This window comes from Eschrichtius robustus, chromosome 16, assembly GCF_028021215.1.
Source record: "Eschrichtius robustus isolate mEscRob2 chromosome 16, mEscRob2.pri, whole genome shotgun sequence".
NCBI lineage: Eukaryota > Metazoa > Chordata > Mammalia > Artiodactyla > Eschrichtiidae > Eschrichtius > Eschrichtius robustus.
The window spans coordinates 55,437,691-55,463,036 of NC_090839.1; the positions used below are offsets into that span (position 1 = coordinate 55,437,691).

At 50.9% G+C, this 25,346-nt stretch overlaps 1 protein-coding gene across 1 annotated transcript in view; it reads left to right on the plus strand.

Moving 5' to 3' along the window:
* The window catches only part of SEC14L5 (SEC14 like lipid binding 5), a 37,274-nt gene that overhangs the window by 11,497 nt on the left and 431 nt on the right, over positions 1–25,346 (plus strand). The window contains exons 2-14 of the mRNA XM_068523800.1: positions 2,984–3,133; positions 3,507–3,638; positions 5,923–6,051; positions 6,630–6,822; positions 10,429–10,541; positions 12,715–12,904; positions 14,467–14,555; positions 14,649–14,719; positions 16,318–16,489; positions 20,120–20,254; positions 21,029–21,163; positions 21,626–21,853; positions 23,208–23,386. Of these exons, the coding sequence (XP_068379901.1) occupies positions 2,984–3,133; positions 3,507–3,638; positions 5,923–6,051; positions 6,630–6,822; positions 10,429–10,541; positions 12,715–12,904; positions 14,467–14,555; positions 14,649–14,719; positions 16,318–16,489; positions 20,120–20,254; positions 21,029–21,163; positions 21,626–21,853; positions 23,208–23,386 (1,916 nt within the window). The remainder of the gene's footprint in view (positions 1–2,983; positions 3,134–3,506; positions 3,639–5,922; positions 6,052–6,629; positions 6,823–10,428; positions 10,542–12,714; positions 12,905–14,466; positions 14,556–14,648; positions 14,720–16,317; positions 16,490–20,119; positions 20,255–21,028; positions 21,164–21,625; positions 21,854–23,207; positions 23,387–25,346) is intronic.

The window sequence follows — 25,346 nt, forward strand, 5'->3', positions numbered from 1 at the left end:
CTTCTGGAAGCCCCTGTGACTCAAACCTCTCTCCCCCTTTGATGTCAAGTGGATTGATTAGTGTTCCAAGAAGAGGGAGCAGCAAGTGCAAAGGCCCTGTGGCAGGAACAAGCTTGGTGGGTATATTTGTTTCCTGTGGCTGCCATAACAAAGTACCACAAACTGGGTGGCTTAAACAGCAGACATTTTTTACCTCACAGTCCTGGAGGCTGGAAGCCTGAGATCAAGGTGTCGGCAGAGTTGGTTCCTATTGAGGGCTGCGAGGGAGAATCTGTTCCATGCCTCTCCCCTAGCTTCCGGTGTGGCTGGAAATCCTTGGTGTTCCTTGGCTTCACCCCAACCTGTGCCTTCATCTTCACATGGCATTCTCTCTGTGTGTGTGTTTGTGTCCAAATTTCCCTGTTTTAAAAGGACGCCAGTCCTATTGGATTAGGGGCCTGCCCCCTACTCCAATATGACTTCATCTTAATTAATTACATCCACAACAAACCTATTTCCAAATAAGGTCACATCTTGAGGTACTGGGGGGGTTAGGATTTCAACCTATGAATTTTGTTAGGGGTGGATGACACACAATTCAACCTATGACAGCATGTTCCAAAAACAGCAAGGCTGGAGCAGAGAAAAGGAGGCTGCAGTGGGAGGTGGTATGGTGGCACAGAGTAAGGAGTGTAAGAGTAAGAGTGGGATTTGTTCCGGGCATCCAGGCCTGTTCTGAGTATGTCGTTCCACCTGGGAAGCAGGAGAGAGACTGCAGAACAGAGGAATTGGAGATGCTCAGGGGCAGTGTGGCCACTGCTTGGCAGGAGTTGAAGGACTGAGGGTGGAGAAATCAAGACCACATGGCCCCGGCGGAAAATGCCTGGGCTGTTTCCAAGCTGCTGAGCAAGGGGTTCCTGAGGGAGCAGGGGCTGGGCCGGCTTGGGATTTAAATCCAGGTTCACCATTTTGCACTGTATGACATTGGGTAAGTTACTTAGTGTCTCTGGGCTCCAGTTTCCTCATTTGTCAAATGAGGGCGCCATACAGAGGATTAAATGGAAGAAGGCACACAGCTGGAGGAGCAGAGTCAAGGCCTCACTGTGTGCCAACTGCTCTGAGACGTGATCTAGTGACATCCTTACCACCAGCCCATTTTATAGATGATGAGACGGAGGCTCAGAGAGGGCAAGCGACTTGCCTAAGGTCACGCAGTGAGAAGGTAGCAGGAACTCAAACTGAGCCTGACCAGTTCTGACACATGCACCCCTTTCCCTCCATAAACTTTCAAACAAATGTCAGCATCCCTCTGCCCATCACAGAGGTGGGGCAGAGCCCAGCTCCTCTGGCTCCCTCTGCTCAGAAGGGGCTGGGAGGGAGTTGTTCGCAGTTCTTGCAAATGTGCACTGTGCCACCATTTGAGTCCTGTTGCCTGGAGAATAAAAACCCTGGGTGCCTACTATGCTCCAGGCTCTGTGTGAGATACTCAACCTGGTATATACCCATTTTCCAGATGATGAAACGGTTAAGAGAAAAGAAGGGACTTGCTTCTCCTGGAGGTGGAGCTGGGCTTCATGCCAGGTGCCTGACCCCACCCCAAGCTCTGCTTACTTTGCTATGCAGCTCCTTCCTCAGTGGAGAAATGCCTTCCTTTGAAAGAGGGTTCAAGGCAACCTGAGATGTGTAGGGGAGGCACAGTTCTCAGGGGGCCTCCCTTGCCAGCCCTGAGACTAGGCCCCCAGGAGTGCCGTTGTGCATTCTCCCCTGAGGAGAGTTATTCTAACCCTGGTGTGTTTGTACAAAGCAACCAGCCTCTACACATGGAGGCAGCCCTGTCCTCCTGACCCTGGCGGACAGATGCGCTGGGCTGGCCTCGTGGGGCCTTGAGTGACACCAAGAGCACCAAGCATTTCTTCCTTGTTCCTCCCGCGCCTCTGCCCTTCTGAGCTGGGTGGTCCCGCCTCCCTGCCAGGAGCCAGGAGGGATGGGAAGGAGGTGTGTGTCCTCAGATGCCGGCACTATTTTTGGAGCTCACTTTGATCCTTGATTCTGGGTCCCGTGGCTGTGACAGGCTCTTGGAGCAAACCCCGCTTGAATACAGTCAGCCACGGATGCTGGTATGCCCCCCCGCGGCTCTGACCCTGGCACTTCTGGAATTGAGCTCTCATCCTCCAATCTGGATGCTTTTTCTTTCTTTTACTTGCCTAACTGCCCTGGCTAGAACCTCCAGGACAATGTTGCATGGAAGCAGCCAGAGCAGACATCCCTGCCTAGTTCCTGATCTTAGGGGGAAAGTGTCAGTCTTTCACCATTGAGTATGATGTTAGCTGGGGTTTTTGTAGGTGCCCTTTATCAGGCTGAGGAAGTTCCCTTCTATTCCGAGTTTGTTGAGTGTTGTTTTTTATTTTTTTAATCATGAAGGGGTGTTGGTTTTGTCGATTGTTTTTTTCTAAAAGATATCTTCTTTTAAAATGCCCCAAGCCATATTTAAAATAGATAACCAACAAGGACCTACGGTATAGCACAGGGAACTCTGCTCAATATTCTGTGATAACCTAAATGGGAAAAGAATTTGAAAAAGAATAGATACATGTATATGTATAACTGAATCACTTTGCTGTACACCTGAAACTAACACAGCTTTGTTAATCAACTATACTCCAATATAAAATAAAAAAATAAAAGACACAAAATTAAATAAAATGCCCCAAGCTAGCCCACTCTACCTTCCCAGGGCAAAAACTCAAATGTAGAGTCAAAACGTGATTTGCCAAGTCATAGCTCAGGCACTCCTGCGCCACTGCTCTAGAACAGATGTTAAGACGGTGGTCTTGGTAATACAGGCAGTGGTCACTGCTCTTTCCACAGGCCAGGACGCTCTTCTCTTCTCTGGATACCCCCTCTCGGAATTGAGACAACAGCCCAGGGAGGGCTGGAGGGAGAAGGGTTGTGCTCTGGCTGCCCCCAGCCCCCTTGGCGCTCACCCCCGCCCCTCTGTCCCCAGGCCTATGAGAAGCGCTTCCCCACCTGCCCGCAGATCCCGGTCTTCCTGGGCAGCGAGGTCCTACGCGAGTCCCGCAGCGCCGACGGGGCGGTGCACTTGGTGGAGCGGAGCTGCCGGCTGCGCGTGGAAGCCCCGCGGCTGTTGCGGAAGGTGGGCGCGGAGGGGGTCCTGGAGAACCAGGGACCCCGCAGGGGAGGGGACCGGACGGGTGGTGGGGGATGGCGGGCGGGGGACCTGGGACCAGGGGGTGCTTTCAGGCGTTGGGGTGAGTGTGTATTGGTACCCGGAGGGCGCTCTGGGCTGGGGGCCTCCCCTGTCCAGGAGAGATGAGGGCCGGGAGGCTGGGCTGAGACTGTAGGAGGACCAGGGCCAAGAGGGAGTCCCGGGGTCCGGGAAGTCGGGGGAAGGGGGAAAAGTCGGGGGTCCCGGGGTCCGAGGGTGACAGGGGCCAACCCTCCGGGTTCACGCCCCCAGCTGCCACCTCACGTCCAGCACGCACGTCCCTGCTGCCCTTTCCCTGCAGATTGCAGGCGTCGAGCACGTGGTCTTCGTGCAAAGAAACGTCTTGAACTGGAAGGAGAGGACTCTCCTCATCGAAGCACACAACGAGACCTTCGCCAGCCGCGTGGTGGTCAAGGAGAACTGCAGCTACACGGTGAGCAGCGGGCTGGAAGGCCCGGGATCCCGCCGCCCGCACCGGGCTGCGCGCTGACGTCCGTGCGGTCCCGCCCACTTCCGCCCACTTCCGCCCTTCCACGGCGATGTCAGCTAGGATGCGGGACGCTTCTTCTATCAGCAGGTCACATACACAGCTGATATATACATGTATATGTATGTATTAGTTTAAGCAGTCTCAAAAACTGCTTGGGACATACTTACTAAAATATTATTCGTGTTTATCTGAAATTCAAGTGTGACTGGGCATCTTGTATTTTATTGGCTAAACCTGGCAACCCTGCCTCCCCACCCCCTTCATGAAACTGTGCCTCAGTTTCTTCACCTGTAAAATGAGGTTAATGATTGTACCTACCACATAGTTTGTGGTGAGGACTAAATGAAGTAAAATATCTGAACCCCTTAGAGCAGTGCCTGGCACATACTAAGTCCTGTATATGTGTTAACTTTTTATAAAATTTTTTATTGGAGTATAGTTGATTTACAATGTTGTGTTAGTTTAAGGTGTACAGCAAAGTGAATCAGTTATACATATATCCACTCTTTTTTTTTTTTTAGACTCTTTCCCATATAGGCCATTACAGAGTAATGAGTAGAGTTCATGTTAACTTTTAATATAATTAATGATAATTATTAGTCTCCAGTACATACTGATTGAGCACCTACTATATGCCAGGCAACCTGACAAGTCCTGTGCACCCAGCAGTGGACCAATCTGCCTGACCATTGCCTTCATGGGACTTCCATTCCAGTGGGAGACACAGATGAGAAAAAAAAAAATCAATATATACTTACGACTCTGTCACAGGGCTAAGAAGGGATCCAGAATTACAGAAAATAAGAGGAGGTGACAGTGTCTTAGGTAACAGTGTCCCCCAGGCCTCTCCGAGGACATGCCGTTGAAGCTGAGATCGGAAGGTTGAGAGGGCTGGGAACAGAGTTCTGGAGGAGGAAACAGCATGTGTGAAGACCCTGAGGTGGATGAGCGAGGTCTGAGAATGGGGGCTGCGGGGGTCGAGTACTGCTGGACTCGGGGCTGCAGTGAGGAGTTTGGAGGCATTTGCTGGGATGAACCCAGCTCTGCCACTTTCTTGCTGAGTGACACTGGGCAATTGCTTCCCCTCCCCGGGCCACCCTTCCATATCTGTAAAATGCAGCAGAACCCGCGTCACTGGGCACTGGGAGGAGCAAATGAGGTAACGCAGGTGAAGCCCCTTAGCTGACGCTACATCCCAGATGGTTGGCTCAAGGTGGTAACTCCAGGGTAAAAAATGTGGCCCATTACAGGTGTCTTTTTTTTTTTTTTTTTAATTGGTTGTGTCGCGTGGCTTGCGGGATCTTAGTTCCCCGAACAGGGATCAAACCTGCGCCCCCTGCAGTGGAAGCGTGGAGTTCTAACCACTGGACCGCCAGGGAAGTCCCCTGGGTGTTTTTGATGTGTCTTTGCCCAGCCTCCTGTACGGGAGACCTTGCCTCACTCATCTGTCTGGTCCCTAGACACTTTGTGTGGTGCCTCGTATACAGCAGGCATCCAGTAAATGCTCACTGCTTTTTCCTTCCACATTTTCAGCTCCTCTTGGAGCCTCCTGGAAACTGGGTCCAGGATGTTTACCTCTGGGGAGGTGTTGGTGGTAGTTTTTTATAAGTCACTTTTAGTGTAGTGTTTCTTAGAGTGAGTTCTGCCAACAGCTGGTGAGCAGTATCACCAAGGCTGCTTGTAAATACAGATTCTAAGCCCCTACCTTGGACCTGTTCAGCCCAGGCATCTGCATATTTAACAGATGCCCTGCTAATGCTTCTGCCCATGGAAGTTTGAGAGGCACTAAGCCTGGGTCTGCACAGTAGCTCTGTCCATGAAATTTGTCTTTGCTTACATATATATGCATATTTATTTATAATAAAGATATGATATATAAATACATATTTTTAAAATATAAAATATAGTATTTATGTATAATTTACTTATAATGATATATTAAATATGTTATTTAAATGTATCACTATGTACAATTTTTAAGGGATGAGAACATTGGTCTCACTTTCTTCTGGTCCCTCCTGAGAAGGCTCTCTGTTCTCTAAGGCTTTAGACCTTGCATTGTTCTGGGCAGGGCCCTTTGGTACTGCTGCTGCCCTTGGGTGTTGCCAGGCTGTGACGTGCTGTCCACTGCATGCTCTGGCTGGTCCAGGTCTCCAAGAGAGCCCCCTGGGGAGGGCATGGCGTCTCCCACACTGAGACCGTGTCACTGCCCCTGCCTGGCTTTCAGGTCCACCCTGAGAATGAAGACTGGACATGCTTTGAGCAATCTGCCTCGCTCGACATCCGGTCCTTCTTTGGCTTCGAAAGTGCCTTGGAGAAGATCGCCATGAAGCAGTACACAGCCAACGTCAAGAGGGTAAGAGACGGGTTCCATAGGTCATGCAGAGGAAGGTGCACAGACCTCAGAGCCTGCAGATCCCGATCTGCCACCCCAAGACCCTTAACCTTCCTCAGCCTCAGTCTCCTCATCCATAGAATGGGTATTCTAATCAAAGTCATATCATATGAGATAATGGATGGAAAACACCCGGTCCATAATGGGGGCACCATAGTCATTGTCCCAAAGCTCCTAGGCTTGGGCAGTGAACTATCTAGACAGAGGGACATTGTGCGCTGCTTGGTTTAAAGATCTCAGACCCATCACTGAGTGGAGGCCTGTTAGTGTAGTGAAACAGGTGAACTTCATTTTAATAATAATATATTTTATCCACATGTTATCAATATAAAACTTATTCACGCGCTATTTTACAATCCTCGTTTGGTACCATGTCTTGGAAATCCGGTGTGTATTTAACACTCCCAACACATGTCCCTTTGGACTGGCTGAATTTCAGCTGCTCAGTAGCCACATGTCTGGCTGGCTGGGGCCGGAGCCAGGTGGGGGCGACTTCCAGGCTGAACTCTGCGGTACTGATGTGTCTCTCTGACCTCCAGGGGAAGGAGGTGATCGAGCATTACCTGAACGAGCTCATCTCCCAGGGCACCTCTCACATTCCCCGGTGGACACCTGCCCCAGTCCCAGAGGAGGACACCCACTCCCAGGCTGGGCTGAGGGATCCTGGCTCCCTGGAGGTCTGCGGGCCTGGCAGCGCCCAGGGCCCTGCTCCCGAGATGGTCAGTACTGATGGTAGGTCTCAGCCAGCCAGCCGGGTCTGTTCTGGGCTCTGCAGCGTGTTTGCTCACTCTTGGGGGGAGGAGGTAGGGGTGGGGAGAGTTGCCAAGGGTCCCCTTGGTGTTGGGACTCAGCTTCCTTCCTCTCCCGGCTGCTTTGCCTTCTCTGTGCTCCAGCCCAAGAGCCAGAAGTGACTTATTTCTAGATCAGGAATTGACTGATCTGGTGCCTCAGGGCTTTCCTCTGTTTTATTCCTTTCTTCTGTTTTATTAATATTCTATATTAAATGAGTAATGCATGATCATGGTAGAAAAAAAATTGAAACTGCTCAGAAGATGTGAAGTAGGAAGTAAGACTCCTTTCCTCTTACTTGAGGCAACTACAGTTTTTCCTGAAATTATCTATATACGTACATAATATGCACACACATGTGTGTACACTCATACACACATGTGTAACCTACATTGAACAAATGAGAGCATATATACCTTCCATTCGATATTTTGCTTTTTTTTCACTTACTAATGTTGCTTGAACAGCTTTTTGTATCAGTGCATGTGTCTTGGCACTTTGCAGTATTTTGTGGTGTGGTTGCACCATTATTTATTTATTAATAAAGATTGATTATTTATTATTTTAGTTTTTTTTTAGCTAGTCTCCAATTGATGGACATGTAGATTGTTTCCATTCTTTTTTAAAATACAAATAATGTGGTACCTCTTTGTACTTAAGGTTTTAAAAAATATTTTCATGAGCATATATATATAACACCTAATTTTGAGTTGACTTGCTGAGTCAAATGTTATATGCAACTAAAATTTTGGTAGATTTACCAATTAGGCCTGCAAAGAGGTATAGTAGTTAATGTTCCCACCAAAAATGTGTAGCTGCATCTATTCCGGACTTTACCCCAGCTACCCTGAGACTATTAGTAAATGTTTTAAACTTCTGAAGGGCAAAGAGTGACCAATGGTAGATTAGTGGCCATTTCTTTCTTTATGAGTGAGGTCGTTTTATTTTTTCATGTTTAGCAACTGTTTTTTCTTTTCTTTCTTTTTTTTTTTTTCTTCTGTGAATTCCTGTTCTTGTCCTATGTCCATTCTCCTGTTTTTCCATCAATTTCTTATTGCCTTGTAAGAGCTCTTTGCATATTAAGGCAATTAGCCCTTTGTCATACTTCAGACTCTCATCGACATGGAAAATATTCACAATATAGTGATAAAGGAAAAAACCTAGGACACACAATTGCACATGCCCCATGAATCCAGTTTTAACCATGTGCACTAATGCCCGCAATGACTGTTTTCTCTTTGGGACCACTGAAGTGTAAGCCCTTGCCTGACACAGAGATATGCCACAAAAATACATCTGGGGCTGTGTTTAGGGAGAACAAAATTCATTTGTTCAACAAATATTTATTCTGCACCAACTATGTGCACTAGATGGCTGCTGTTGTACATGTGCTTTTAAAATATTAAAATTTTTTTTTTTTTTTACTGCACTTCTTCTGCCCTTTTCTGTGCGCACACGCTGCGTGTCATGCCCTGTGCCCTCCCCATTTTGCACTAGGCCTTCCCTTCCCTTTCTGTCTGTGCTGTCCACCAGCAGAGCCAGTACTCAGGATGGCTGGAGGGAGGCAGGATCATGCCCCTTCCACCCTGCTCTGTGTCACTGAGCCTTTGTGCTCAGAAGGAGAAAGGAGCCTCACATCTGCCTGGAGGCCGGAAGGAAGCTGGCGTCTACTGCCTCCCTCGTGTTTCCTCCCTCATCCCCTCCTTGCCCCCTCCCCATCTTCAGCATCTCCGCTTCTGACCACTCTGAGGTGTTGCAGGGTCTGGGCGGTCCCTCCACAGCATTCCTCCTGACTCTGTTTACCCAGGAGGCTACTGGTGCAGTTGCCATGACCAACAGCCCTGGGCTTTTTTGTTTTGGAGGGAAACGCTGGGTCCTGCTGCTGCATGTGCAGACATTCCGTTTGTTTTCTTATTGTGCCTTCTGCACACAAAGAACAGTCTATACCCATGAAGGCTGCTCTTTGTGGACCATCTGCACCCAGGGCTGAGATGCTAAGATGCCGAGATGCCTCACCATGCCAGCCTCTGCCACCACAGCAGTTCAGGGTGGGCAACAGGACCTCAGCTCCGAGTCCCGCCTCTAAATGCCAGCACATGCTGACCTCAAACAGCCCAATTGTGCGAGACGGGATTGAACAGTGGGCATGAACCATGCAGCTCCCAGGCTGTATTTTGGAGTCAGGGCTGTGTCTACCCAAAACCTCGAACCCCACAAGGGGGCTGGGAGGTGGGAAGGCAAACAGAACTGGTACTTATCCGCTGCCTCCTTTATGCTGGGCACACCACAGGCATTTACCTGTTTGAGTTACGGAACCTCTCTTGGCCTCAGTTTTTGTCTTCTCTAAAGTGGGAACAATAGTGGCACCCGCCTCCCAGGGCTGTTGGGAGCTGGCTCAGATGACGCATGTCAGTAGACATGAGCTCATATTGTCAATAATCTTCAGAGGGTGGGAATTTTTTTTTTTAATTGCAGTATAGTTGATTTACAATGTTTTACAATGATTTTTTTTTAACAACAAAAAATGATTTATTTGCAACACAGCCCAGTCCCCATCATTTCAATACAGCACGGGAGTAGGAAAGAGTCACACTGCAAGCATCACACTGCCAAGCTGCTGTACAGCAAAATGACTCAGTTATACACATATGAATTCTTTTTTTAATATTCTTCTCCAATATGGTTTATCCTAGGAGACTGGATATACTTCCCTGTGCTGTACAGTAGGACCTTGTTGTTTATCCATTCTAAATGTAATAGTTTGCATCTACCAACCCCAAATTCCCAGTCTATCCCTCTCCCTTTCCCCCTCCCCCTGGCAACCACAAGTCTTTTCTCTATGTCTGTGAGTCTGTTTCTGTTTTGTAGATAGGTTCATTTGGGTCATATTTTAGATTCCACATATAAGTGATATCATATGGTATTTTTCTTTCTCTTTCTGACTCACTTCACTTAGTAAGATAATCTCTAGTTGCATCCATGCTGCTGCAAATGGCATTATTTTGTTCTTTTTTATGGCTGAGTAATATTCCATTGTATATATATACCACATCTTTATCCAACCATCTATTGATGGACATTTAGGTTGTTTCCATATCTTGGCTATTGTGAATAGTGCTGCTGTGAACATAGGGGTGCATGTATCTTTTTGAATTACAGTTTTGTCTGGGTATATGCCCAGGAGTGGGATTGCTGGATCATATGATAACTCTGTTTTTAGCTTTCTGAGGAAGTTCCATACTGTTTTCCATAGTGGCTATATCAACTTACATTCCCAGAGGGTAGGAATTATCTTGATTTCTGAGGGTCAAAGGGACATATCACTCAGCACAGTGAGATCCAGGCTTGCCCCAGCATGAGTTTTTAGAATCACCTTGGAAATGGGTTGGAAACACTAGAAGATCTGAAGACCAGTGGCTATTTGGTGAAAGGGTCACCGTGCGCTTGGAGCTACGTTTTGGATTCAAGGTGGCCAGTAAGGCAAGGGTTTCAGAAAGGGTAGACCATGCAGCATCTCCTGCTTGTCCTGAACCCCCTTTTCTCCTCCAGGGGACAAGCTGGATGTGGACTACATTGAGAGGTGCCTGGGCCATCTCACACCCATGCAGGAGAGCTGCCTGATCCAGCTGCGGCATTGGTTGCAGGAGACCCACAAAGGCAAGGTGGGTCAGGGCTGGGGCTGTAGCGACTCAGCCTCAGGCACGGGGGGAGGAAGGGCCAGGTAAGTAAGTCTGTGTAATCAGCAATGCTGGACACTTCTATTTTGCCTTCTTTTATTATATCCTGTCTCATGCATTCTGTACGTAGCACTGATAGCATGGTTTCCCATCCTCGGCATAGTTGACATTTGAGGACGGACAGTTCTTTATGGGGGGCCATCCTGTGCACCATAGGGCATTGGGCAGTGTCCCTGGACCCCACCATGAGAGGTCAGGAGCTCTTCTTCCCCAGCTTTGACAACCAAAAGTGGCTCCAGACATCGCCAATGTCCCCTGGGGAGCACAGTCACCACACAGTCACCGTGTCACCACACAGTCACCGTGTTCACACAAAACCATGCATACTGTTCTTTTCTAAGAGATTTAATGATTTGCGAGGGTTGATTCTTGACTGCACATGGACTCTGCCTTTAGACTCTAAGCCCCACACATGAGTGTCCACCATGCATGGAGGTCCCAATCACAGGCCTGACCTTCAGCTCTGTTGAATAAGAGCTTCCAGCCTAGTCGTGAGTTGCTTGCCCTTCCTCCCCTCCCCGCACCGGGGGGCAGACAAGGGAGTTACTTTAGTGTTGGGCTGGGATGTAACCTGTTTGCCTGTTTCCTCACCTGTAAAATGGGTACAATGTGAGCACACCCCTGCCCCCGGAGTGAATTACAAGGGACAATCCACTCCGTGTCTGGCTCAGCACAGCACTCAGGAAAGTGCACTTTTTATGGGGGCTGGTTTTCCCTTGACTGTTGATACTTGCCTGATGGAAGGAAGGAGAGTGGTGGGCTTTAGCTTGTCACCTCTGCACGTTAGTTAGAGTCTGGGTTATATGTGTTAGGAATGCAGATTGAATCAACCAGACAAAAAAAGCAGGGGTAGGGGTTTAATTGGCTCATATAACAAACTGTTAAGTGGGGTGTGTTAGTTTCCTGGGGCTGCTGAAACAAAATACCACAGACTGTGTGGCTCAAAGCAACAGAAAGTTATTCTCACAGTTCTAAAGGCCAGATGTCTGAAATCAAAGTGTCTACAGGGTTGGTTCCTTCTGGAGGCTGGGTGGGTTGGGGGGAATGGGGGGAATCCGTTCCAGTCCTCTCTCCTGGCTTCTGATGGCTGTCAGCAGTCCTTGGCGTGTAGATACGTCACTTCCAGTCTCTGCCTTTGTCTTCACGTGGCCTTCTCCCCTCTTTACATTCTGTGTCTGTGTCCAAATTTCCCTCTTATAATAAGGACGGCAGACATTGGAGTAGGGCGCCCCCTAATAGAGTATGACCTCATCTTTACTAATTACTTCTACAGAGACCCTATCTCCAAATAAAGTCACATTCCGAGGTTCTGGGTGGACATGTTCTTGGTGGGACACCATTCAGCTGACCACACAGCCTGTCTCAGGGATGTCCCGAACCAGGACTTTTTTTTTTTAATATTTATTTATTTATTTGGCTGCACTGGGTCTTGGTTGCAGCATGCAGGATCTTGTTAGTTGTGGCACGTGGGATCTTTAGTATGTGGGATCTAGTTCCCTGACTAGGGATCGAACCCGGGCCCCCTGCATTGGGAGTGCGGAGTCTTAGCCACTGGACCACCAGGGAAGTCCCACAAAACCAGGACTTAAATGCTGTTGGGACCCCTTAGTTCTTGTATCCGTTTATGTCTGCTTCATCCCTTCAGACACGCTTCCTTGTTGAGCTTGGATCTGTTGGCTGCTTACAGCTTTCAGTCTCCCCTTTGCCTCCGTAGAGAAAGGGATTCATGCCCCTCTCTTCAGATGGAAAATTGTCTAAACGCTCTGATTGGCCTGGCATGGATTTAGTCCACCGGAGGCCGTGGGAGTGGGGTCCTGTGATTGGCAACGCTAACTAAAACCAACGTTGGTGTTGGGAAGGGGGCAGGAAAAGCAGTTCCCCAAGAGAAAAGAGATGTCACCCCCAGCACAGGAGGGGGAGGTTAGGAAGCCCAAACACAGACATTCACTGCAGTCCACCCTTGGCTGCGTCGTGGTTGACTGTAACGTCCTTTTCCCAGCTAAGTGTTTGTCAGATAAGACAGGAGACTCATTTTCCAGTTTCACCGCCCGGCTTAGGGAATTCCATGCTAAAGGCTTTCTCCTCCTTCTCTTCTCAGATCCCCAAAGACGAGCACATCCTTAGGTTCCTGCGGGCTCGAGACTTCCACCTGGACAGGGCCCGGGAGATGCTGTGCCAGTCCTTGAGCTGGCGAAAGCGGCACCAGGTGGACCTCCTCCTTCAGACCTGGCGACCCCCTGCGCTCCTGGAGGAGTTCTATGCAGGGGGCTGGCACTACCAGGACATAGGTGCGTCTCTTTACCTACATAACAAGGAGTGTACACTTGGGTCACTGTCAAATGCACGTTGAATGCCCCTTTTCATCTTAGCATCTTATTATTTTTCCTTTTGGCTCTTCTGGGCATCTGGAGATGCCTTTGAGGTGACAACCCAGCCGTGAAGGCGGAGCTGGAATAGACGTTTGGGCTGGAGACAAGCTGTTTCTCCCAGGGGCTGGGTCAGCCCACCATTACTTTTGGGCTGCATTAATACTGACTGAATTAGTGTCCTGGGACTGCCTTAGCAGATTACCACAAACTGGGTGGCTTAAAGCAATAGCAATTTATCCTCTCATTGTTCTGGAGGCTAGAAGTCCAAAATCAAAGTGTCAGCAAGTCAGTGCTCCCTCCGAAGGCTCTGGGGGAGATCCTTCCTGCCTCTTCCAGCTTCTGGTGGCCTCAGGTGTTCCTTGGCTTGTGGCCATGTCACCCCAATCTCTGCGTCTGTCTTCACACAGCCTCCCCTCTCGGTATCTCTCTGTGTCCTCTCCTCATCTTTTAAAGACCCCGGGTCACTGGATTTAGGGCCCACACTGATACAGCATGATTTCATCTTGAGATCCTTAAGTAATCACATCAGCAAAGACCCTATTTCCAAATAAGGTCACATTCTGAGGTTCTGAATGGACATGAACTTTGGGGAGGACACTATTCAACCCACTACAAATATCATCTCTGGATTTTTGTATTAATCTGCCATTGACGCCAGCGCCTGTTATGCTTTTCAATGTCCTTTAGTTAAAAATTCATATGTGTTGATTAGGGCAAGTGCTTGAGTCTCCTGAAGAACCGGTTGACACGCTTGCTTTCAATATACAGTTGGTCTGTGTTATTCATGGATTCTGTATTTGTGAATTTGCCTACTCACTAAAATTTATTTGTAACTCCCAAATCAATACTCAGGGCGCTTTCACTGTCCTTCACGGACAGAGTGACGAAAAATCCGTGTCACCCGACGTGCACATCCATCCCCGGCTGAAGTTGAACAAGTGTCCTTCTGCCTCCTTGTTTCAGCTCCTACTGTAAATGAGTATCCTTTCTGCAGCCTATTTAGTGCCTTTTTTTTTTTCGCATTTTGTGCTTTTTTGCGTTGATTTCGCATCGTGCAGAAGCACTGTGTTCCTAAGTGCAAGAAGGCTGTGACGCACCTTATGGAGAAAATTCATGTCAGATAAACTCCATTCAGGCACGAGTTACACTGCTGCTGGCCATGCGTTCAATGTTAATGAATCAACAATGTAAATTAAACAAGGTGTCCTCAAATAGAAACACACGCAGGACAAAGTTACATACTGATGGATCGACTGACAAAAATGTCACGACCAGAGGCTGGCAGAAACTTAACCTCCTACTCCCCCCTTAGAAGCAGTGGTTCTGAGTTCCTTGATTCAGTGTTCGAGGTGACTTTATAGAAATTAACTACCGCAAATAACAAGAATTGATTGTACATATATAATATATATGAAGGATTATGTAAAAGTATGTAATTCTGTTTCCCTTTTGTCCTCCACTTGCTCGGCCCCGCCCCAAAGATGGCCGCCCCCTGTACATCCTGCGTCTGGGCCACATGGACACCAAGGGCTTGATGAAGGCCGCGGGGGAGGAGGTGCTGCTGCAGCATGTGAGTTGGGGTCCCCGCTCCTGGGAGCCCCTGGGGTTGCCTGCGGCTGGAGCAGCCAAGTGAACATTCGCCAGCACCTTCTCTGCCTTCCAGGTTCTTTGCGTCAATGAGGAAGGACAGAAGCGGTGTGAAGGGAACACAAAACAGTTTGGCCGTCCCATCAGGCAAGAACCCAGGCAAACTCCCCCAAACAGTAAAAACAGCCAAAGTGCACTGGGCATGGATGCCGTTGCCAGGCAGCCTGCTAGATGCTTTACGGAAATGTCCTCACCTAATTCTTACAGTGACCCTACGAGGCAGGGACTCTCAGCATCCCTGTTCTTTATGGAGGGGAAACTGAGGCTCGGAGTGGTGAGGTCATCCAAGGCTGCTGAGCGGGGAAGGGGCAGAGCTGGAGTTTGAACCTGGTCCCATCTGGCTCGGGCTCACGGACTTTCTCCCCGTGCCATGCAGCCTCCTGGACTTGGCTTTTCGAGACCAGCTCTCCCACCCCAAGAGCCACCCTGCCAGTCTCCCAGGCAGGCGGACCTCGCAGGTGTCATGGCACATCCAGTGACCCACCGCCTCCTCGGGCTGCCCCAAACTCCTATTCCTGAGCTGAGTTTCCCACACCAGTCCTTACGGTGGCATTGCCCCCAAAGGCACTTAACCTTTCTGAGCTGTGGCTTCCGCTTCTGTAAACCCTTCCTAGGGTTTCTTTATGGCTTATCAAAAACAATGACTTAATGGGAATTCCCTGGCAGTCTAGTGGTTAGCACTCGGCGCTTTCAGTGCTGGGGCCCGGCTTCAATCCCTGGTCAGGGAACTAAGATCCCGCAAGCCATGACTTTAAGAGGTGATGCAAACACCACATAGCACTTCCTGTGTAGCAGGGCCGCTTCCAAGCTCCTTGAGTCATGTCACCCTACCACAGCCTACAAGGGAGGGACAGGCAGGACCTGCTACTGAAGTTTTTATCCTGAACTATCCTGATCTTTGTGCAAATTAAGTTCCTTTGCTATTTAGAGCTTTCCTAAAGGGGCGTCCATTGGGGTTGGAGTGGGGAATCGATCAATCAGCATCCTGGCCAGAAGCGGAATGCCCCCCAGATGGCTCAGACGACAGGGTGTCATGAAGGCACTCCTAGGAGTGGGTGGGCAAGGTGAAGGGAATGAAGCTGATGGACAGGCTCCCAGGGACCACTTGCTGCAGCCAAACAGTCCTTTTCCTAATGAATTGGTTCTAATGAAATGGAGGCACAAAGAGGTTAAGTAACTTAGCCAAAGCCACACAGCACATGCCAGAGCTGGGATCTGAACCCAGGCCATCTGGCTCTGGAGTGTGTGCTCTATTTAGCAGTCAGCATCTTCTCAGCAATTAGTAGTAAAAACTGGCTTTTAATGAGCATGTGCTATGTGCCTGTCTCTGCAGAGAGCTTTACATAGACCATCTCATTCAATCCTAACAGTGGATGAGATGGGGACTGTTACTGTGATTGCCGCTGTCCTGATGAGGAAGTTGCCCGTGTCACACGGCTCTCAGGCACTTGAATTTGGGTGCTCAGCCTCGGTGTGCACACTCAGAACCTCCATGCCACGTGGCCTCCCCACGGTGGCAGGGTCCACAAGAGTGCCCTGTGGTCCCTGCCCCTTCCGCTCCCAGCACAGCCTTACTGAGCCTCTCCCTCCATCCCTGTCTGTGGGCCCCCAAGTCCCTGAGGATGGTGTTGGGGGCCCTGGGAGGTGGCCAAGCGAGGTGGAGTGAGGGGGCATCTTTGCCGCAGCTCCTGGACCTGCCTGGTGGACCTGGAGGGTCTCAGCCTGCGGCACCTGTGGCGGCCGGGGATAAAGGCCTTGCTGCGCATGATCGAGGTGGTGGAGGACAATTATCCTGAGACCCTGGGCCGGCTGCTCATTGTGCGAGCCCCCCGTGTCTTCCCTGTGCTCTGGACGCTGGTAAGAGAGAGCAGGAGGCTGAGACGGGAGGGGGTCCCTCTGTGAGCTGCTCCGCCCGATTATCCTGCATCGTTTCCTCTAATGACCAGCTTTATGGAGATATAATTCATTTCCCATAAAGTTCACCCTTTTGGGAGTTCCCTGGTGGCCTAGTGGTTAGGATTCTGGGCTTTCACTGCCCTGACCCGGGTTCAGTCCTTGGTCGGGTAACTGAGATCCTGTAAGCCACGTGGCGCAGCCAAAAAAAAATCAAAAACAAACAAAAAGTTCACCCTTTTAAAGTATAGAATTCAGTGGTTTTTAGTATACTCACAGAGTTGTGTCAACCATCACCACCAGATAGTTCTAGAACATTTTCATCACCCCAAAAAGGAAGCCCCGTCCCCATTAGCAGTTCCTCCCCATTCCTCCCGCCAGCCCCCTGCAACCACTCATCTACTTTCTGTCTCTGTGGATTTGCCTGTTCTACCTATTTCATGTAAGTGGAATCATACAATATGAGGCTTTTTGTGTCTGATTTCTCTCACTTAGCATAATGATTTCAGGTTCATCCATGTTGTAGCAAGAATCAGTTCTTCATTCCTTTTCATGTCTGGATAATATTCCATTGTATGGGTGGACCACATTTTACATATCTACTGTCCTGCTTCGTGGACGGGAGAGCCACACTTAGAATTGTATAACGTTCCTGGGACTCCTGGGAGCTGATTCCGAAGAGCGCTGGGATCCTGTGCTATTGGGATTTTAAAACTTTTTGCCCACAACCCACTTTATGTTGCCACCTGGTCCCCTCGTGTGGCTCGTGCCTACACACACCCGAAACAACAGATTCTCAAGTGACGGTGATCGTAACTATTTACAGCATGCTCTTCGCTGTTCTTTTCTAGTCCACTCCACTCCAGATAGGCTAGTCACAGTACCAAGCTGATTTCACAGCCACTACCGGGTTGTCACTTGCAGCTGAAAACCACTGCCCTGAGGCCTTGCTCCCGAAGTGTGGTCTGCAGGCCAGAGCAATGTCAGGTCCCTCTCCATCCTACAGACTCGGGGTCAGCATCTTACCGAGTGCCCTCGGGATTCGGTGCCTGGGAAAGCCTGAGAATCTCTGCTGTACCTAGAGGTTCAATCAGGGTAGATTTGTGAGTTGAAAGTTAAATGGATTCAGTGTTTAACTAAGCGCCTGCTGTGTGCCTGGCACCTCTCCAGGCCCTGGGGATGCAGAGTGTGTACCCCTGTGTCACGGGGTGTGTGTGGGAGAGAAACCCGATAGCCCCATGTGAGTAACTGCTTCACGATGCCCTGTGACATGGGCTTGGGGACGTTCAGGGTTCTTGGGGAGACTAAGTCAGGGGGCGATGGGGGTGTATAATTTAGATTGGGGAGCTGAAGACGCTTCCACTGAGAAGGTGACATGGGTTGAGACCTGAGGAAGGAGTGGGAGTCAAGCGGGAGAAGGGCGGGAGGAAGGGTGTGGTGGGTAACCTGCACAGCACAGACAAAGAAAGGCCTGGAGGCAGGACCCGGCTGGGTGCTTCTGAGGGACTGAAAATCCAGTGGCCAGAGGAGGCTGGGAAGATGCTCAGGGCCCAGTGCCTGCTGAGTCCAGGCTGTGGCGAAGATGGGACCTTGTCCTGGGGCAGTAGGGAGCCATGGCAGGACTGTTGGAGGAGAGGACATGAGCAGACTTCTGGGGCAGAAGGTTCCCTAGCTTCTGGGCTGCTTTACAGCTCTGCTGGGGATGGGCTGGGGATGGGCTGGGGAGCAGGAGCTGTGGGAGGCACAGGCAGGATCTGCTGCTGTAGCATTTTATCTTGAAATATCCTGATCTTTGTGAAAATTAAGTTTCTTTGCTGTCTGGAGATTTCCTAAGAAGATGCACATCAGGTGCAGGTGGGAGCCAGTCGGTCGGGGTCCTGGACAGAAGCAGATTCACCCAGGTGACTCCAGTGGGGGTGTGACACACCAGAACTCCTCGCAGGGGTGTGGGCAGGATGGGGAGGCCCCAGGGGCTGGCCGCTGCCATAAGCCGTGACTACCCCAGGGCTGGAGGGACACGAGGAGGGAATGTCCTTGTTACCGGAGCCCTGAGAGAGCTGCAGCAGGTGAGGGTGGCGGCTGCCAGGGGCACTGGAGCAGGGAGGGAGCGGGGAAGATGCACCCACTTCCCATCTCCTGCTGCCCCCGCCCCCCTTCCCCCACTGCCCACACCAGATGAAAGCCAGTGCACAGAGCCAGGTTGCTGAGGCCCACAGGGACCACCTCCCGGGGTGGGGGCTGAAGGAGTGTGACCCACGCAGGTGGGATTTCTAGTTCCCAAATGATTTTTTAAAAATATTTATTTGTTTAGGCTGCACCGGCTCTCAGCTGCAGCACACGGGGTCTTTGTTGCAGCATGTTTAGTTGCGGCATGCAGACTTCTCAGTTGCAGCATGCATGTGGAATCTAGTTCCCCGACCAGGGATTGAGCCCAGGCCCCCTGCATTGGGAGCACGGAGTCTTACCCACTGCACCACCAGGGAAGTCCCCTAAATGATCTTTTGCCTGTGGCATTCCTTGCTGAATTGGCTTGTGCTCTACTGTGCTAAGTGCCTTCCTCCCTCCCTCCCGCCTCCCTCCCTCCCTCCCTCCCTCCCTTCCTTCCTTCCTTCCTTCCTTCCTTCCCCAACTATTTCCTGAGTCAGACACCACCCCAGTATTGGGATGCCATGAAAAACCAGATTGACGTGCAGCTTAGAGCTTGGTGTTGAAATACTTTCAATCTGGGATAAACAAAACATGGTCATCCACACAATGGAATATTATTCAGCCATGAAAAGGGAGTTCTTTTGTTTTCTTTTTTATGTTTTTAATTAATTTTTATCGGAATATAGTTGATTTACAGTGTTGTGTTAGTTTCTGCTGTACAGCAAAGTGAATCAGTTGTACATATACGTATATCCACTCTTTTTTAGATTCTTTTCCCATATAGGTCTTTACAGAGTATTGAGTAGAGTTCCCTGTGCTATACAGTAGGTTCTTATTAGTTATCTATTTTATATATAGTAGTGTGTGTATGCCAATCCCAATCTCCCAATTTATCCCTCCCCCACCATTTCCCCCTTCGTAACCATAAGTTTGTTTTCTACATCTGTGACTCTGCTTCTGTTTTGTAAATAAGTTCATGTGTACCACATTTTTAGATTCCACATACAAGTGATATATTTGTCTTTCTCTCTGACTTACTTCACTCAGTATGACAATCTCTAGGTGACAAGGGAGTTCTGACTCATGCCACAACGTGGTTGAACCTTGAAAACATGACGCTCAGTGAAAGAAGCCAGTCACAAAAGGCCACATGTTGTGTCATCCCATTTCTATGAAATCTCCAGAATAGGCCAAAAAAAAAAAAGGCATATTGGTGGTTTCCAGGGGCTGAGGGGAAAGGAAAGGGGAGTGACTGCTAACGGGTCTGAGGTTTCCTTTTGGGGGGATGAAAACGTCTTGGAATTCGAGGTGATGGTTGCCCAACATAGTGAAAGAACTAAAAGCCATCGAATCGTTCACTTTAAAATGGTTAACTCTATGTTCTGTGAATTTCACTTCAATTAAAAAAAAGACCATGTTCCGTCTTGCCTCATCTCCCCCTCTCAGATCAGCCCCTTCATCAATGAGAACACCAGACAGAAGTTCCTCATCTACAGCGGCAGCAATTATCAGGGCCCCGGAGGCCTTGTCGACTATCTGGACAAAGAAGTGATCCCTGACTTCCTCGGGGGAGAGTGCCTGGTAAGGCCCCAGCGGGCCCTGTGCTTACGGCACGGGGAGGGTCTGTGGCCTGGGACAGGCAGGGCTGCCGATGGAAGGAGGCGGGAGGAGGGCAGGCCCTTTGTGTGTGCTCTGACCTGGGGAGGGCCTTGCTGGCTCTTTGGGGCAGAGCTTGTCCTCTCTGAAGGAGGGGCCTGACATTCGTTCTTTCATACATAGTGAGCGAAACAGAAGTTTCCCAAAAGCTCAGAGACCAGGCCAGGCAAAGGCTTACCCCTCTGTATTCCCATCCAGGACGTTGCTAGGCAGCAGTTAAGAGTTTAGCTGCTGGCTTTGCACCCTCTGCTGCAAGGGGAGGGGATTCAAATGTCCCAGCGGCCTGAACCCCAGAGCTGGTGTACCCAAAGGGACTTATCCCTAACCCACAGCCTCATGGCAGGCGATGATCAGGAAACTGCTTCCAGGGGAGGCGGCCCCAGACCCCCTTTTTCCCCCCAGACCACTTTTATTGCCTGCCCTGGGGGGTGAGATGATAGGCAGGGGTGACCCTATCTCATGACTGTGGGAGGGCAGGCCTTTTCCTTTATCCAACAGAAATCTCAAACAGCAAGCTTTCATGATTTCAGGGTAAAGAGAGACGTTTCCTAGGAATTTTGCCAAGCTTACCCAGGCCTCCCCAATGGTCAGGATATGTATGCATGTTATAAGTGTGGCTTCAGGGGTCACAGAGCACCTTTCTGTGGGTCAGCCAGGCCTGGCTGGGCCCTGACTGTCTCTGGTGTCTTTGTTCCCCAGTGTAACGTCCCTGAAGGAGGGCTGGTCCCCAAGTCCCTCTATCTGACGGACGAGGATCAGGAACACAGAGACCAGCTGCGGCAGTGGAGAGAGACCTACCAGGCGGCCAGTGTGCTCCGTGCGGCCCCACATGAGGTGCCGGGGTCCTGGCCTGGGAGGGCCTGCTGGGCTGGGTGTCATCTTAGGTCAGGGACCCCGAAGTGGGGTCTGAGACGAGGTTTCTTGTGCCAGTGATTTGCAGAGGCTGAGGGCTCAGGAGAAACCTGTAAGGAGGGCGGGGGCAGAAGCTAAGCCAAGAGCCGGTTTCAGCCACCGTCTAACCCAGCCTGATCCACGAGGAGAGCATGGCAGGGGGCCAGGCTTTTGTACCCTCACATCAGCCAGTCATTGGCTGTGGGTCACCCTGCTTCAGGGTGGATCCTCCCGGGCATTTCAGACAGAGGTGGGTCTGTTTGTCCAGAGCAATTCTTGGACTTGGGGTCGGGGCTGAGGGAATGGAGACCGGGGTGGGCACCCACACCCCTGCAGCCCACTTCCCCACCCCAGCCCCCGCCAGACTGGACGTTCAGACCTCACCTGTCACCTGTCCCCACGTAGGTCGCAGTGGAGATTCTGGAGAGGGAGTCAGTCATCACCTGGGACTTTGACATCCTGCAAGGGGACGTGACGTTCAGTCTGTACCACACCAAGCAGGCGCCCAAGCCAGGCCCCCGGGAGCCTGGGGCCAGGGCTGGCGGGCAGCTGACAGACAAAGGCTGGGCCCTGGGTGCAGATTACAGCCGTGTGGAGGCCCCCCTCATCTGCCGGGAAGGGGAGAGCATCCAGGTTCTGTGTTTTTTTTTTTTTTAATTTAATTTATTTATGTATTTATTTTTTTGCCCGTGTTGGGTGTTCGTTGCTGTGCGCGGCTTGTCTCTAGTTGCGGCGAGTGGGGGCTACTCCTCCGTTGCGGTGCGCGGGCTTCTCATTGTGGTGGCTTCTCTTGTTGCGGAGCACGGGCCCTAGAGTGCGTGGGCTTCAGTAGTTGCAGTGTGCAGGCTCTAGGGCGCATGGGCTTCATTAGCTGTAGCTCGCAGGCTCTAGAGCGCAGGCTCAGTAGTTGTGGCGCACGGGCTTAGTTGCTCCGAGGCATGTGGGATCTTCCCGGACCAGGGACCGAACCCGTGTCCCCTGCACTGGCAGGTGGATTCTTAACCACTGCGCCACCAGGGAAGTCCCCAGGTTCTGTTTTTTGGTTCATTTATTCATTCATCACTCAGGACTGAGTGTCCACTGTGCGCTGGGTTCTGGGGATACAGCAATGGACAAACTGGACCTGGTCTCTGGCCTCAGAGACCCTGCGGGACAGTTGGGGAGAAAGACAGGTTCTGGCAGGACCCCATCCTCAGAATCCCGAGACTCTTGTCAAAGATGCAGGTTGCTGGGGCCCACAGCAGGAGGGCCGGCTCAGAACCTCTGGGCGTGGGGCCTGGTGTCTGTATCCCTCACCTCTCACCGTGATTCCTTATGCACAAGTTTTCAGAACCCAGGCAGCAGAGAAACTGTAGGTCTGGGAACAGCACTCGGACGTGTCACCAGAACATGAGCCACCCCTGCTGACCCCCACATTCTCCATGAGGCCGGTGCTTGCAGGTCAAACATCACCGGCCTCAAACACACACGCACACATGCACGCACTGGCGAGCAGTGCAGATCTTACTGGAGGCTTCCTAAGGGAATTGAGCAGACAGCTGTCACATCATACACCAGCACCCCCGCCCCAGGGTCCCACTGAACATCCCAGCCCTTTTTCAAAGTTGCTCTTCTTATAAAAACTAACACCCTCCTTTCTTGCTGTCCCTCTGCCCTCAACAAACTCTAAGCACATTTAAGCTCCCTTTCCAGGTCTCCTCAATTTGTAAATCCCACTCGGCAGGACAAGAGCCCAACAAAATCCAGGTGTTTAACCAAACCACACCTCTGTTGTCCTATAGGCGCACCCCCTAGGCCTCGACCCCCACCCCCCATCCCGATTAAAAGGAAGGCTCTCAATTGCCAGGGATATGGGGTAACAGCAGAGGGGAAGCAAAGGTGGCTTTGGGACACCCCAAAAGTAAGGATTTGCTGGTGGACTGGTTTAGAAAGGGGCTCCTGTCTCCTGGTGGACCAGGGCCTCAGGCGTGTGGCTGCTGTGTTTCAGGGCTCCCACGTGACCCAGTGGCCTGGCGTCTACCTGCTCCAGTGGCAAATGTACAGCGCCCCTGGCCACATGGCCTGCAGCCTCCCGGGCGTGGAGGATGTCCTGATGGCCCTGCACAGCCCTGGCCCCAGGTGCAAACTCCTCTACTACTACGAGGTGCTGGCGTCTGAGGACTTCAGGTACGAGGGGCCCCGGACTCCCCTCCAGGCCAGGCCCACAGCACGCCTGAGGCCACTTTCTTCTGGGCTAGGGACACTGGATTCACCTCCTCTACTTGCCCTCAAGCTTCTCCAGGGGTGGGGCCCTGGCATGGGTGTTGTTAAACTTGCCAGTGGCTCAGCACCTTTTCATGAGCGATCAGATCACTATGCTGCTTCAGCCTCAGCTGCAGAACCTTCCCTTCAAATGAAACGATGGACAGAAGCCTAACATACCAGATTGATTGGCGGGGGGAGAAGGGGAGCCTGAGCCCTCCTATTTGTACCTCCCCTCACTCCTAGAATTCCATAAAACTGGGTTTGGACTGCTCTAGAACATTCTAGAATAATGCCTCACAGACGACTCTCTCCAAGTGTTGCTGTCAGAGGGACAGGGAAGTGTAGTGGTTAAGACCTCCAGCACTTCCTGGTTGCTCTGTGACCTCAGGCAAGTCACTTTAGTTCTCTGAGCCCCAACTGTTAAATAGGAGCCCCTACGTCATGGGGTTGTCCTGAGGATGAGATGGTTGGGGAAAGCCTGCCCTTCACCTGAGCATACAGTAAGCACTCAATAGTGGTTGCTTCCAGACCTTGTGTTTTATCTTTTAAAAACAAGTGTGATCTCGCATCCTGCTTCGTGATATATGTGTAGTTTCCTTCTAAAAATGACGCTTTAAATTCTTTACCAATGAGTAAATTTGAGGCTCCAAGAGGGCATTGAGTCTGGACCCATATCCAAGGCAGAGCTCCAGGGATCCTAGGGGCACATGCAGGTGGCACAGGAAATGCTGGACCTGGGAATTCCCTTGCGGTCCAGTGGTTAGGACTCCGCGCTTTCACTGCCGAGGATGTGGGTTCAATCCTTGGTCGGGGAACTAAGATCCCACAAGCTGTAAGCACACCCCCCCCCCAAAAAAAGAAAAGAAATGCTGGGCCAGCATCTTTACTCCAAAGGGAGACCCAACAGGGTGTCAGAGGGTGGTGATTCCCTTTGGGAAGCAGCCTGTTTTGGCCATTGGGGCTCAGTGTGGGAGAGAGAGACTGAGGTCCAGAGGGACTCACACACACAGACACCTGCATCTGGGGGCTGCTGCCTTCGGAAGGGCAGGTGGAGGCTGAGGGGTGGGCCAGATGCTGCTTGCCAGCCTGTCTTGTCTGGTCAGTGTGGGGGAACCTTGCTGCCCTGACCTTCAGTAGTGTCAAGAGAGAACCAGTTCAAGGCTGCTCTCAGTAGGCAACCAGTGGCCCTGGGGGGGACCAGACAGGGTCTTCCGTCATGGAGCAGGAGACCATGTAACCACACCCGAGCACCGATAGATGCCATGAAGTTATTCCAGCCTGGGGTCCTTGCTCAAGGTCACACTCCAGGAGGTGCTAGAGGCCTTAACATAGGGCGCTGTCAGAGCCCAGGACCAGGCCTGGCACAGGGTGGGCAGGGGTGCAGGGGTGTGGGGGAGGTGTCTGAGAAGTGACATTGGAGTTGAGATCTAGGCAGTGTGCACACGATCACCTGGAGGGCTCGTCAAGATGCAGACTCTGATTGTGCAGCTCTGGGGCGGGCCTGAGAATCTGCAGCTCCAACAAGCTCCAGGAGACGCTGGTGCTGCTGGTCCCCAGACCACGCTTTGAGTAGCTGGGCCCTAAGGCTGCACTCTCCAACCCAGTAGCTCCTAGCCAAAGGTAACAATTTAAACATAGCGATTAGAACTAAATAAAATTAAAAGTTTGGTTCCTGTTCACACTAGCCACATCTAGAATGCCCAGCAGCCCCATGTGGCCAATGGCAGCCGTGTTGGACGGCGCAGATATGGGACATCTGTTATTTGTCATAGCAGAAAGGTCTCCTGGACAGTGCTGCTCCGTAGTCTGGAGTGGGATCTGACTGGACAAATTGGGCAGGAGAAAAAGGCTTCTGGCAGCAGGTGCAGACACACAAGGCCCC